Below are 15,311 nucleotides of genomic sequence, written 5' to 3' on the forward strand. Positions count from 1 at the left end.
GACTCGACGGCACATAACAACAACAACAACAACAACAACAGCCCTGTACTTCAAGATAGATCTTGAAAAGTTCTTTTTAATGATGAATGTGATGTCATTTCTATTCATTTGTCATCCCAGAATAGTAGACCATATGATTGTCTAATTCAAAATGGCCAACACCAGTCCTTTTAACCTTTTTTTTTGAAAGAAAAATACATCTTTTATTTACTAAAATACAATGGCTGTTTCCAAATGATTTCTGGAAAAAAGCCCTATGGAGGAGAGATGGTTTGTTTCCCAGGAATTTTGTGGAATTGTGAGTATCTTTCATCTCTGGTGACACTGCAGTTCACCCTAAAAAGAAAAATCTCTTTCTGCTGTATGCTACTTCTGGCTGTTTCTCCAAAGTAACAAAATTGTATGTAACAAAATTATATGTTACTTCCCTGACCATAAGTGTTTGTGATGTGTTAACATATTTTCCAACAACTTCATGTGCTGCTTTTAAAATAACCTAATTCAAACCTTGTAGACAAAAGGAAAACATTTCCTGCATTTTATCTAACATTTTTATAGTAAACATTTCCCTATGTCATTAAAAATTATTTTAAAACATTTTAATGGCTAACAAGAAATCTTAGTGATTTGATATTCCTTAATTATTCATTTCCCTAATATTTAACATTATAATGAACATCTGGAATATAAACCTTCATCTGCATTTCTGATTATTTCCTTAGGATAAATATTTCTATTTCATGGGACTAGTAATTTGGGGACTTGAAGCAGACCTGAGGAACTAGAGGCTAGTGAAAGGGAATAGTTGACTAATGAAGTCAGCACTGTGAGAGTCAAAGAAAGCTTGTTTTATTTCATAACAAATTATAATGTCAGGGCCAAAATTCTACCATCTTGAAAGAAAACAGTACTTGAGGTAGCCTCCTACCATCCATTCCCTTTTCTCATAGCATCTCAATCTCCTTTTGGAGAATGACACCTTCCACACTGGATATTGTCTGATATATTTTTACTAGCTGATGGGATGTTCTCTCCTCCCCTATATAAGGGATGGGCATGTGACTCAAGCTAGGCAAGATGGATGCTCCCTTACTGAAATTTTAGTCATGAACAAAATCACAAGATGACTGACAACAGAATTCATTCATTTTCATCAGCACCTTCCTAAGTTGATTGATTCCTGCCAAGAAAGATTTCTGCTTCCTGTACCTCCAGAGATACTTGTTTTCTATGTTTCCAAGCCTGACTCTCCAGTCTTCCTATTGAGTCTGTGAGCTCATTTCCTTTCAATAAATTTCTTGTCTCTTAATTTAGCTAGGTCTGTTGCTTAGATTCAAAGTACTCACCCTAACTAATACATAACTTATAGATTACCAATATCTCTACTGAGAATTACTTTTACAGAATTTTTTCCCCAGTGATAGATAGTGGCAAGTTGTATAAGCTGAAAGATAAGAAGAATAGCTTTGTAATTTGCCAAAGGCCAGGCCTAATCATATTATGTTGTTATTGTTAGCTGCTGTGGAGTTGCCTTGACTCATCGTCACACTGACTCATGATGACCCCATGCACAATGGAACAAAACGTTGCCTGGTTCTGTGCCATCTTCATGATTAATTACTGTTGGGACCACTGTGATCTATAGGGTTTTACCTGCTGATTTTCAGAAGTAGAGCAGCACATCATTCTTTCTAGTTCATCTTAGTCTGGAAGCTGGGGTAAAAACCTATTCAGCATCATAAAAGCACGGAAGACTCCACTGACAGATGGGAGATGGCTGCTCATGAGGGGCACAGGGCACCAATGAAGAGTTATGAGAAACTTCTATTTCAACTCTACTGACACTTTCCCTCTAAAATGCATTTTAAAAATTATTTATTTACACATATCAGAATGACAACTGTATGAAAATAGAAGATGTTCATCAAGTGAGGAATGGATAAATTAAATGCGGTATTATTCATGCAATGGAATATTATTTAGCAAATAAAAATAAATGAAATACTGATGCTGCTACAAGAAGTATGAACCTTGAAAACATTACACTAAATGACAGAAAGCAGTCACAAAGAGTACATGTTGTATGATTCCATTTATCTGAAATGTCCACAATTGGCAAATATATAGAGATACAGAAAGTAGATTTATGATAATGTAGGGCTCGGGGTCAGGAGAGATTAAGAGATGTCAGCTAAGGGACATGGAGTTTCTTTTAAGGGTAATGAAGATGTTCTAAAATTGATTATGGTGATAGTTGTACAACTGTGGGATTATACTAAGTCACTGTAATTGTATACTTTAAAAATAAAATACAATGCACTTATACACCATCCTGGCATTACTTGTGTTGTTGTTGTTATGTGTCGTGGAGTTGGACCCGACTCATAGCGACCTCTCCTTGGGTTTCTGAGGCGGTATCACTACGGAAGTAGACTGCCCAACCTTCCTTCCAAGGAGTGGCTGGTGGCTTTGAACTGCCAGAAGGCATTGCTAATATTTTTTAATATAAAGTAAATGGTATCCCTTGAATAGGAGTGCTGGTGGCATAGCACCTAAGGCATTTGACTGCTAACCAGAAGGGTGGTGGTTCAAACCTACCAGCCACTCCTCAGAAGGAAGGTTGGGCAATCTGCTTCTGTAGTTATACTGCCTCAGAAACCCAAGGAGGGGCTAATATGAGTCAGATCCAACTCGACGGCAGTGCGTTGTGTTGTTGTTGTTTGTTATCCCTTGAATAGTACTTAGCAATAACCCAGAATCATTATTCTGAATGCCAATTCTTATTGTACAGTATCATAAAGATAATATGATAATAGACAGAACCTATACCAAGTCAAAAGATGTATCTTAGAAGCCTTGTTGTTTTTTTCCTTGTTTTCTTTAGACTTCTAATATTGCTAATATGACATTGTTTTGCTATTGATTTTTGAACTGAGTATTGAACTATTCAGATCACATAAAAATTTGAAATATACTGGTAGATCATGATCTTCTAGTTTAATTAGTCTTTTCTTTTCTTGATGAACTCACCAATTTCTCCTTCTCCTCTTGGGCTTTTTCCTGTGTTTCAATCAATTGCTGTTTCAGTTTTTCAATCTGTAGAAGATGGAAATAGAGAGTCAGGAAGGTAAAGTAATTGCTCTGTATCCTACCTCTTATCAAGTAACCTAGTTTTCACATGGTATTCAAACCACCAGGGTTGGAGAGATGGAGTGAGGTGAGGTGGGAAGAAAAGAGGGGACAGGAACTTCCCCATGCCCTTAACCTGTGATTGCCAGTTTCTAAAATGTAGTTATCATCAGAATTACCTGAATAACTTTTTTTAAAGAAAGGCAGATGAGAGTTAGGAAATACAAATGACACTAATAAATACAGATCAATACCATTTAGTTGATGTAAATAAAAAAAATATGCAGGCCACAAGGCTTCTATCTCATAAATTTTGAAAATAATTTATATAACTGGCCTAAAATCTTACTTAAGAACAAGTAATGCCTACTATTCAAAGAAGCAGCCCTGGTGGCACAATGGTTAAGCACTTAGCTGCTAACCGAAAGGTTGGCCATTCGGACACACAGGAGCTCTGCGGGAGAAAAGACCTGGTGACCTGCTCCCATAAAGATTGTTGGTAGGTGCCATCGAGTCATATGTACAGCAAAATGGTCTTTTGCCATAAGATTACAGTCTAGGAAAACCTATGGGGCAGTTTTACTCTGCCCATTAGGGTCACCATGAGTTAGAATTGACTCAATGGCACACAACAACAACTACTGAAAGAGTAATTTACAAAATGGGTAACTGTCTGAAAAAAAGAGGTAAAAAATAAGTATGCACAAAAATGTATACTTTAACTATGGCCCTTATACATCATTCAAGGCTGGAAATGCACTTACCCTTAAGGTTCAACTTAAAGCCAAACAATAGACAGGACTGAAAAGTAAACAACATACCAGGGAGACACACACTCATTAGAAAAATCAACCATATGAGATCAAAAGAGCAGCATTGGCCCAGGGATAAAGCCAAGAAGGTAGGAAGGGATAGGAAAGAAAGATGAAGGGAAATTACTTCCACAGGGAGGAAGTGGGAAGTGTGCTGTTACATTGTGGGGATTGCAATGAATGTCACATAACAAAATGTGTATGAATTGTTAAATGGAAAACCAATTTGCTCTGTAAATTTCACCCAAATCACAATTTAAAAAAAATAATACTTTATCTAAAAAAATAAAATTTACACAACTGTTCAGTTGTTTTATTTCTCTAATTTAATTCAATACCATCTAAAACTTAGTTTTGATTCCTGTTAACTTTTTTCAAGCATCAGTGCATTCACTCACAAGCAATTCATTCATTCATGATTAAAAAAAAAGAAATGAGTACGCACTATGCAGGGATATATTACTGAAGGAAAAAAGGCACAGAATTCTTGACTCTGGTGAGTTTTCACTACAAAAGAGACAATAAACAAATATGAAATAAAATGCATATAGTATGACAGTAGATAAAGAGTGTTACAGAGAAAATAAGCAAGATTAAAGAGTGCTGACATGGGAGTGGTTTAAATTTTAAACAGGGTAGTGAAAAGAGGTCTTACTGAAAAGGTTGCTTACTGAAAAATTTGAAAAAATATATGTAATGATTCATGAATTTGCATGTCATTCTTATGCAGAAATCATTACTTCAATATTTGTTCATACATGTAGTGAAGCAAACACATGAATAAACAATAAAAATGGGTGGAGGAACATATAAAATATGCTGAAGCCACCAGTAATCAGGAAATACAAATTTTAAAAATGAGACAACAATTACAACTATGTTGTTGTTGTTGTTATGTGCCGTCGAATCGGACCTGACTCATAGCGACCCCTCCTTGGGTTTCTGAGGCAGTATCACTATGGAAGTAGATTGCCCAACCTTCTTTCCGAGGAGTGGCTGGTAGGTTTGAACCGCCAGCCTTCTGGTTAGCAGTCCAGTGCCTTAGGCATTATGCTACCAGAGCTCCCAACTACAACCATAAGTTGCCTCAAACTAGTAAGTATAATAATATTAAGTGGTGACAAAAATGTGAACCCTACTACATCACTGTGATAGTATAAATAGGCATAACCTCTTTGGATTCAATTTAAAACCTAATGAAGTTGAAGCTATGCATATCTCATAACAGCAATTTCACCTCTAGATGTCTACTCTGGACAGCTCTCACACCTGTAAAGTAGACATACTCAAGAATGTTCCCTGAAGGTCTGTCTATATTAATGAACAAATGGAGTCTGAATGACCCACCAGATGATCTGCAGAAGAAAGATGAGGCAGTCTGCTTCCATAAAGATTTACAACCTTGGAAACTCAATTGAGGTTGCTATGAGTCAGAATCAACTCAATGGCGGTAAGTTTGGTTTTTTTGGATTTTAAATGGCCCACAGGGGAGTAAGGATAAATAAACTTCAGTTTATAGTGAGTTTATATTGATGGTGGTAGACTGATTTGGTTGTTCAACTTAAAAAAATGCAATCAGTGTCACTGAACTGTACAGGAAGAAATTAAAAAATAAACTTTATTTGATGCAATAAAAGCAGCTAAAAATAAAAAAGATGTTTGTTATCACTTTTTTCATTATAATTTTTTTTAATGAACCAAATCATCATGTGATTTTTGTGAATATATCACAGAAATATAATGTTAATTAAAAAAGCAATTTGTAAAAGATACGTACAATATGACACTATCTATATCGTTAGTTTTGTTATGTGCTGTTGAGTCACCTCCGACTCATAGCAACCCTATGCACCAGAGAATGAAACACTGCCTGGTCCTGTGCCAGCCTCGGTATCCTTGCTATATCTGAGCCCATTGCTGCAGCCACTGTGTCAATCCACTTGGTTGAAGGCCTTCCCCTTTTTCGTCGACCCTCCACTTTACCAAGCATGATGCCCTTCTCCAAGGAATAGTCCTTCTGACAACATGGCCAAAGTAGATGAGACAAAGTCTGGCCAATCTCACTTCCAAGGAGCATTCCAGCTGCACTTATTCCAGGACAGATTTGTTAGTTCTTTTAGCAGTCCATGGTACTGTCAGTATTCTTCCCAAATACCACAATACAAAAGCATCAACCCTTCTTCAGTCTTCCTTATTAATTGTCTGGCTCTCACATACATATGAGGTGATTGAAAATACTATGACTTGGGTTAGCTGCACTTTAGTCTTCAAGGAGACATCTTTATTCTTCAGCACTCAAAAGAGGTCTTTTGCAGCAGACATGCCCAATGCAATAAGTCCTCTGTGATGTCTTGATTGCTTCTTTGATTGGTGTTGATTGTAGAAGGAAGTAATATGACGTCTCTGACAACTTCAATCTTTTCTGCATTCATCGTGATGCTGCTTATTGGTCCAGTTGTGAATATTTTTGTTTTCTTTACATTGAGGCGTAATCCATACTGCAGACTGTAGTCTTTAATTTTCATCAGTAAGTGCTTCAAGTCATCTGCACTTTCAGCAAGTAAAGCTGTGCCATCTGCATATCATAGGTTGTAAATGAGTCTTCCTCCAATCCCGATGCCACGTTCTTCTTCATATAGTCCAGCTTCTCGGATTATTTGCTCAGCATACAGATTGAATGAGTATGGTGAAAGGATACAACCTTGATGCACTCCCTTCCTGATTTTAAACCATGCAGTATCCCATTGTTCTGTTCAAACTACAGCCTCCTGGTCTATGTACAGGTTCCTTGTGAGTACAATTAAGTGTTCTGGAATTCCCATTCTTCTCAATGTTACCCATAATTTGTTATGATCCACGCAATCAAATGATTTTGCATAGTCAGTAAAACACAAGTAAACATCTTTCTGATATCCATTCCTTTCAGCCAGGATCCATCTGACATCAGTAACAGTATCCCTCATTCCATGTCCTCTTCTGAATCCAGCTTGCATTTCTGGAAGTTCTCTGTCAATATACTGCTGCAACCATTTTTGAATTATCTTCAGTAAGATTTTACTTGGATGTGATATTTATAATATTGTCCAATAGTTTCCACAATCCGTGGGATCACCATTCTTTGGAATAGGTATAAATATGGATCTCTTCCAATCAGTTGGCCAGGTAGCTGTCTTCCAAATCTCTTTGCATAGCCAAGTGAGTGGACTTGTTTTAATTGTCTTCAGCTTCTATTTGAACTTGCATATAAGCACATAAACTTGCATAGGGAGCTCTGGTAGCATAGTGGCTAAGGCACTTAAATGCTAACCAGAAGGCTGACAGTTCAAACCCACCAGCCACTCCTCAGAAGATAGGTTGGGCAATCTACTTCCGTAGTGATACTGTCTCGAAACCCAAGGAGGGGTCGTTATGAGTCGGGTCCTACTTGATGGCACATAACAACAACATAAGCAGTTGATGGTCTGTTCCACAATCAACTCCTGGCCTTGTTTGGCTGAAGATATTGAGCTTCTCCGTTGCCTCTTGCCACAGATGTAGTCAATCTGATTCCTGTATACTCCATCTGGTGAAGTACATGTGTATAGCCATTTGTGTTGTTGAAGAAAGGTATTTTCAATGAATAAGTTGTTGGTCTTGCAAAATTCTAGCATGTGATCTCCAATGTTATTTCTATCACCAAGGCCATATTTTCCAACTACCAGTGTCTCTTCTTTGTTACCAACTTTTGCATTCCAATCACCAGTGACAATCAATACCTCTTGATTGCATGTTCAGTCAATTTCAGACTGCAGAAGTTGGTAAAAATCTTCAATTTCCTCATCTTTGTCTTTGGTGGTTGGTGTATAATTTTGAATAATAGTAGTATTAACTGGTCTTCCTTGTAGTGTGTATGGATATTATCCTATCACTGACAGCATTATACTTCAAGATAGATCTGGAAACATTCTTTGTGATGATGAAACTCATGCCATTCTTCTTCAATTTGTCATTCCCAGCATAGTAGATCATACAGTTGTCTGATTCAGAATGGCTAAAACCAGTCCATTTCAGCACACTGATGCCTAGGATATCGATCTTTATGTGTTCCATTTCATTTTTGACAACTTCCAATTTTCCTAGATTCATACTTCATAGATTCCATGTTCCAATTATTAATGAATGTTTGCAGCTATTTCTTCTCATTTTGAGATGTGCCACATCAGCAAATGGAAGTGCCAAAAGCTTTACTCTATCCACTTCATTAAGGTTGGCTCTACCTTGAGGAGGCAGCTCTTCCCTAGTTATGTCTTGAGTGCCCTCTGACCTAAGGGGCTCATCTGGCACTGTATTGGACAATGCTGCACAGCTATTAAAAAAGTTTTCCAGTAATATATCAGACAGTGTTTCACTGCTATTCATAAGGTTTTCACTGGCCAATTCTTTGCGAAGTGGATGGCCTCTTCCTTCTTCTGAGTCTGTCTTAGTCTGGAAGTTCTGCTGAAAACCTGTCCACCATAGTAACCCTGCTGGCATTTGAAACACCAGTGGCATAGCCTTCAGCCTCACAGCAACATGCAGACCACCACAGTAGGACAAACTGACAAGTTTGTCTTCCTTTGTTGTTGTTCCAAACCGCTCTGCTCACTTTTTTGTCTCCCTCAGCTGCTCTGAGTCGCCGCCTGCCCCACTTCCTGGTCTGCCTCCTCCCTCAGGCTGCTCTGAACCACATCCTGCCACCCCTGGCCAGCTTCCTGGTCTGTCTTCATCTATATAAATTTCAAAACAAGACTATAGTGTGTATTGTTTATGGATACATACTTTAAAGTAGGAAAAGATACATAGGAAGGATACACACCATTCTCAGAATGGGAGAAATTTCTCTGGGTCTCCACAGGCCTCCAGAGGCAGATTGGAAAGAGAAGAATTGAAGAGTTACACTTGAGTGCCACTTTACTACCCACTAACTGTGACTTTATGCAAATTACCTATCCTTTCTGAGAGTCAGTTTTGTTATCTATAAAATGAGGACAACAACCTTGAAAACATCATCCTGAGAGAAATGTCAGTCACAAAAGGACAAATACTGTGTGATCTCATGTATTGAAATAAGCAAGTATGTAGAAACCAAAGTCTATTAGTGGATGGAAGAGAGGGCAGAAGGAGGAGCCTTTGCTTAGGGGGCACTGAGTTTATGTTAATGGTGGTGGAATGATTTGTTTGTATAACTCACAGAATGTATTCAGAATCACTGAATTGTACATGTAGAAATTCTTGAGTTGGTTTATCTTTTGTTATGCATATTTTCATCATGATAAAAAAAATGGTAACAATACCGTAGCTACGTTAGGTTACTAAAAAAATTAAATGAAATAGCAGAGGTAAATCACCTAGCACAATGCCTGGAACTCTTAGTTCCTTTCCCTTTTTCATTCAGATCTAAAATGATAACTTCTTTTTCTCTTTATTTTTTTAATACTTTATTGAGCTTTAGGTGAAAGTTCACACTGAAAATTAGTTTTCCAATCAATAACTCATACATACATTGTTGTGACACTGGTTGCAATCCCTGCAATGTGTCAGTACTCTCCCCTTTTGCCTCCTTGGGTTTCCCAGATAACTTTATTCTTAACACTTAAATGTAATACAATAAATTTAAGATTCAACTAGCCAAAAAAAGAAAGTCAACTTACTGGGTTCATAATATGATCATGGGTTAACAATGAAGTGCTTTACAAATCACTAAAACAGAGTATTTATCAATAACATATAATATATAGGTCATAGACCATGGTTTTGCCCTTAAAATAAAGTGGATCATAATGTTCCTTTTGTTCAGCAATCTCTGTTTCAGACAAGAAAACATGAGTCAAACACTGAAAATAAGATAGAGCCAGTATCAGTAAAGCCATTCTGAAACAGCATTCCACTTAGGGAAAGTTAAAGTCAACTGAAATGTCTTAACTCTATGATGAGATTTCAAAGATTTGAAATATACCAGTATAACCACAGAGGTAGTTACTGAGATGCAGGAGGCTCTCTACCCACATACCATATTATCTTTCTCCTGATCCTGTTTCTTCAGGTAGTTTAATACAGACATTGTGTCTCTCTCCATTTTATACTGCTGCTTCTTTAAGTCCTCATTGCATTTTGCCAATCTCTGGGAAGTATCACGATACTCAATCCTGGACAGTTCTGTGACTTCCAACCTGGCCTCCCAAAGGGAGGCATTGGCCTTGGCTCTGTCCATCACAAATTCATCTGGTTTTATTGCCTTCCTACATGGGAAAAGGACATTCACAGTACATAACTATTTCTTTATTACAGTAGTATTACATCTCTCTGTTTTGTTTGGCATTGTAGTACACATTACCTGGCAAATATTGTTGAATGAATGAGTTACTAAGAAATACATATATATGAATTGATGTAAGTTCTGCTATGTGTATTTAAAAAAAAAAACACATATATATATAAAACACACACACACACATATATATATACAGACACATATATAACATATTTACTTGTATGCACATAAAGGAGTTAAGTAAATGCCTCTTCCTGGGAGAGGGGTTTTGGAGCATAACCCCAAAGGACTACAAAACAAAGAAGGAATGGTAAATCAAATTCATTTCACAGAACTTTCACATCTTTTCATTTACTTCTTTGATTCTCCCATATTTGAACTGTTTTTTCTATTCCTACTTATTCCTAGACCTTGGTTCTCTCCACCACCTCCATTACCTTCTACGCCTTTTCTGCATGAGGATACATTCATAGTGTAACTGAAAGTCCCTATTTCTGTAATCTCCCACCCACCACTTTTATTTTTTATTTGTTTGGGGTGGTGGTATTTTGGCTAAGCCTTAGACAAGAAATCAAGTCACTAAGGAACGCATATTAAATACTTTGCGGGCTGGTACCACAAGGCACAAAGCTTTAAGGATGGTTGAAAAACATACCATAGTCGTGTATATGTGTGTAAGGATGGATTCAAATATTAAATAGATAAAAATGGAGATATTTCAGAATAAGGATTTATTGAATAAGCATTCCTTATATATGTTTTTTTTAAAAAAGACCTCATTGCTATCTAGTCAATTTGACTCATAGCGACCCTTGGGTTTCCGAGGCATTATCTCTATGGAAGTAGATTGTCTAATCTATCTGAGAAGTGCCTGGTAGGTTTGAATTACCAGCCTTCTGGTTAGCAGTCAAATGCTTTAGGCACTACACCACCAGATCTCCAGATAATAAATATTTTAAAGACTTCTGTGTTTGAAATCTAAATATTCTCACACATATGTATACCTTTCTATATTGTCAACCTGTCCACTCAATTGGTTCTTTTTCAATTTCTTTCTAGTTGCATTCTCACCTTGTTTCCTTCAAATTAAGGCCAACCACACCCCCATACCTCCAAGCCTGTCATAGCTGTGACCTCGCTTTCCAGCAAGACTTAGGCACTAGTGATGGACTGCCTTGCTACAATCATCCAACTGCTCCCTAATGGTATCAGGACTAAGCTGCTCAGAGTAGCTGATGCAATAAATCAGATACCCTTAATAGCAGGACCACTAATACTGCCTGTAGACAGAAAGCCAAAAAAAAAAACTAATCCAAACCCACTCATCTGACCCAATGAGTCAAATCTGACTCATAGCAATCCCCACAGGGTTTCCAAGTCTGTAAATCTTTACGGAAGTAGACTGCCTCATCCTTTTCCCACAGAGCAGCTGGTGGGTTCTGGTGGTGTAGTGCCTAAAGCATTGGACTGCCAACCAGAAGGCTGGTGGTTCAAACCCACAAGCCACTCCTCGGAAGGTTGGGCAATCTACTTCCATAGTGATACTGCTTCGGAAACCCAAGGAAGGGTCACTATGAGTCAGATCCGACTCCATGGCAGTGTGTTGCATTGCATTTAGCTGGTGGGTCCAAACCACCAACCTTTTGGTTAGCAGCACAATGCCTTAACCACAGCACCACTGGAGCTCCTTAGACAAAACAGGGCTTCTCAAACTATGGGCCATGGAAAATCTGATGAATAAGAGTTCTGTTACCTCTGTGTTCCTCAGTCTGTAGAAGACAAATGGCCAAAAATAGAAAACATATGCTAGTGAGCTCCAGGAATGAGATAAACTTGGCACTTTTAAAAAGTGCTGGACTAACTATGCAGTTGGGAGCTCTGGTAGCGTAGTGCCTAAGGCACTTGACAGCAAACCAGAAGGCTGGCGGTTTAAACCCACCAGCCACTCTTCGGGAAAAAGGTTGGGCAATCTACTTCCGTAATGATACTGCCTCAGAAACCCAAGGAGGGGTCGCTATGAGTTGGGTCTGACTCAACGGCACATAACAACAACAACAACGCAGTTATGTGAAAAATCTTACTGTAGAAGAATACTTTTATCAATACACTGGGGGAAAAGCTGTAAGAAAATATATATGGTATGCTATCATTTTATAAAGAAAAGTAAGTACCCCAAAATGATAATAGTGGTTATCTCTGGATGACAGGATTACAGGGATTTTTTAAAATTTCTCCTTTGGGATTCCATGTTTCCAGAAGGTCAGTGGTTCAAGCCCACCAGCTGTTCTGCAGAAGGAAGATGGGGTGATCTACTTCTGTAAAGATTTACAGCTTTGGCAATCCAGTGGGGGTGGCTATGAGTCAGACTCGACTTGATGGCAGTGAATTTGGTTTTTTATTTTACTCTTTTAAACAAATTATAAGAATTACAAGTTGTGGGGATTTCCTGTGGTCTCATATATGGTGCTGCTGAACTCCAGGTATAACTCCACTGAATTTAGGAACCACTAGGGTCATCCAACAGGGCTAGTGGCAACCTGTTGTTGTTGTTGTTGTTATGTGCCGTCCAGTCAGACCAGACTCATAGAGACCCCTCCTTGGGTTTCCAAGGCAGTATCACTACGGAAGTAGATTGCCCCATCTTCCTTCCGAGGAGTGGCTGGTGGGTTTGAACCGCCAGACTTCTGGTTAGCAGTCAAGTGCCTTAGGCACTACGCTACCAGAGCTCCCAGTGGCAACCTAGCATACTCAATTCCAAGCCAGCTAGGGATTGGTGCTAAACCCTCACTTCAAGGGTTCTTCTGATCAGTTTTGGGAAACCTGAACAATTACCCAATTTGGGCAAATCCTTTAGGTCTCTCCTTGAACTAATACGGATCCCTGAAAAAGCTCAAGGAACTACTTCAACTACCCAGAGGTCCTTTAGATGTTCAAGATCATCTCAAACTCATGGCAGAGATCTTTCAGGCTAGGTAGGACAAGAGCTAATGAACCCAGACCACAGTCTCTGTGGAGGAAAGAAAAGATCCAAGTTGAGGTATAGACACAAGACACTCTGTTTATTCTTCAAACAATAAGCACCTGCTATATTCTGGACTCTTTTCAAGGTTCTGGAGACACCGTGAATAAAGTTTAATGCCTATTCTGAAAAAGCTTATAGTCTAGGGCAAAGTTTCTCAACCCTGGCACTACTGACATTCTAAGCCAGATAATTCTTTGGGGGAGGGTCTCTGTGCATTTTAGGATGTTTAACAGCATCCTTGGTCTCTATACACTAGATGCCAGTAGCACACACCTCCAGACACGGTAACTAAAAATGCCTCCAAAAACCAAAAAAACCAAACCCACTGCGGTTGAGTTTAATCCAACTCATAGCGATGACTCCTTGCGTTTTCAAGGAGGTACCACTACTCAAGTAGATTGCCCAATTGCCCTTCCAAGGAGTGGCTGGTGGGTTTGAACCTCCAGCCTTCTGGTTAGCAGTCAAATGCCTTAGGCACTCTGTTACTTCATTGCCAAATATCCCCTGGGGGCTAAAATCGCCCAATTGAGAACTACAGGTCTAGAGGAGTGCCGTCCAATAGAATGTTCTGTGATGTTAGAAATGTTTTATATCTGCACTGCCTAACACAGTCGCCACTAGTCACTTCAAAGAAAGTCGGTACAACTGAGGAACTATATTTTTAATTTTAATTAACAGCCACCGACGACGGCGCTGCCTACTCTACTGGACAGTGCCGGTCTAGAGAACCTCCAATATCCCAAGAACTGTTATCCTGATCTTCACTTGTAGTGTCAGAATTAGCCCACCCTCCTCACTCCCAGATCTCTGTTCCCCTACTTTTGTTGTTAGGTGCCGTTGAGTTGGCTCTGACTCATACCGACCCTACATACAACAGAACTAAACACTGCCCGGGTCTTGCTATGCTTGAGCCATCCTCCACTGTTGTTGTTGTTGTTATGTGCCGTCGAGTCGGCCCCGACTCATAGCGACCCCTCCTTGGGTTTCCCAGGCAGTATCACTACGGAAGTAGGATTGCCCAACCTTCCTTCCGAGCAGTGGCTGGTGGGTTTGAACCGCCAGCCTTCTGGTTAGCAGTCAAGTGCTTTAGCCACTATGCTGCCAGAGCTCCAACTAGCACTGTTGTTGTTGTTGTTTGCCATCCAGTCGGACGCGACTCATAGTGACCCCTCCTTGGGTTTCCGAGGCAGTATCACTACGGAAGTAGATTGCCCCATCTTCCTTCCGAGGAGTGGCTGGTGGGTTTGAACCGCCAGCCTTCTGGTTAGCAGTCAAGTGTCTTAGCCACTATGCTACCAGAGCTAGGCTCTATTATTTCATTCCGTCCTTATTTGCTTCCACCCTTAGTGCATTACACACAGGGCTGTGTCTAAACTACCTCAAGGCCCCAAATCTCTCACTCGACTGTTCCAGCTGACAGCAAAACGATTTGGCAGGTTATTTGGGGAATTTCTGAACAATGGGAACCGTCCTCCTCAAAGACTGGGTGAGTTAGAGGCGGGCCCAAAAGGGCCGGCATAAAGGCATCAGTTAGCCAGCCCCCGCCTCCCGACGCCCTGCCGCGTTCCGCTTGGCCCTCGGTGCGAGTTCCTGGAGGATGGGCCTAGTAAAAGAGTCCCCCATGGCGTCTTGTGCTTACTTGTCTTTGCTTTTTCCCTTGCCTTTTCTTTTTTTCCCCTTCGAGGGCATTTTGGCTCCTCCAGGGGCTCCACTGTACCCGCTCCGCCTACGCCTAGGCCCGCCTCGGTCTCTAAGGAAACCAGAACGCCAAGGGGGTTTTGTTCCTGCCTGAGCGGTTGTCAGCGAGGGGAGGACGCACGCGCCCGTGACGTGGCTCCGACTACGCCGCGCTGCTCAGACTCCTCAGGGGGAGGGGATGGGGGCGAGGGCCGAGATCGCGCCGAGGGCGGCGGGCGGCCGCGCCGGGGCGGCGCGAGTGCGGTGAGTGAGAAAGAGAGAGAGAGCGGCTGAGGCGCCCTGAAGCTGCCCCAGGCCGGGGCTGAGCTGGCGGCCCGACGGGCCGAGGACGGTCGGGCCGAGAGGCAGGAGCCGACCGTCC

The 15,311-nt window shown here is 40.2% G+C and overlaps 1 protein-coding gene across 1 annotated transcript in view; it reads right to left on the reverse strand.

Annotated features, from left to right (window-relative positions):
* BBOF1 (basal body orientation factor 1) overlaps window positions 1-14,941 on the reverse strand; it is a 96,866-nt gene extending 81,925 nt beyond the window's left edge. Inside the window, exons 1-3 of the mRNA XM_007941422.1 lie at window positions 14,892-14,941; window positions 9,970-10,198; window positions 3,031-3,096 (exon numbers count right to left, since the gene is read on the reverse strand). Of these exons, the coding sequence (XP_007939613.1) occupies window positions 3,031-3,096; window positions 9,970-10,198; window positions 14,892-14,941 (345 nt within the window). The remainder of the gene's footprint in view (window positions 1-3,030; window positions 3,097-9,969; window positions 10,199-14,891) is intronic.
* Window positions 14,942-15,311: the final 370 nt, after the last annotated feature.

Source organism: Orycteropus afer, unplaced genomic scaffold (genome assembly GCF_000298275.1).
Source record: "Orycteropus afer afer isolate SDZICR_OR568_19922 unplaced genomic scaffold, OryAfe1.0 scaffold00079, whole genome shotgun sequence".
Classification (NCBI taxonomy): Eukaryota; Metazoa; Chordata; class Mammalia; order Tubulidentata; family Orycteropodidae; genus Orycteropus; species Orycteropus afer.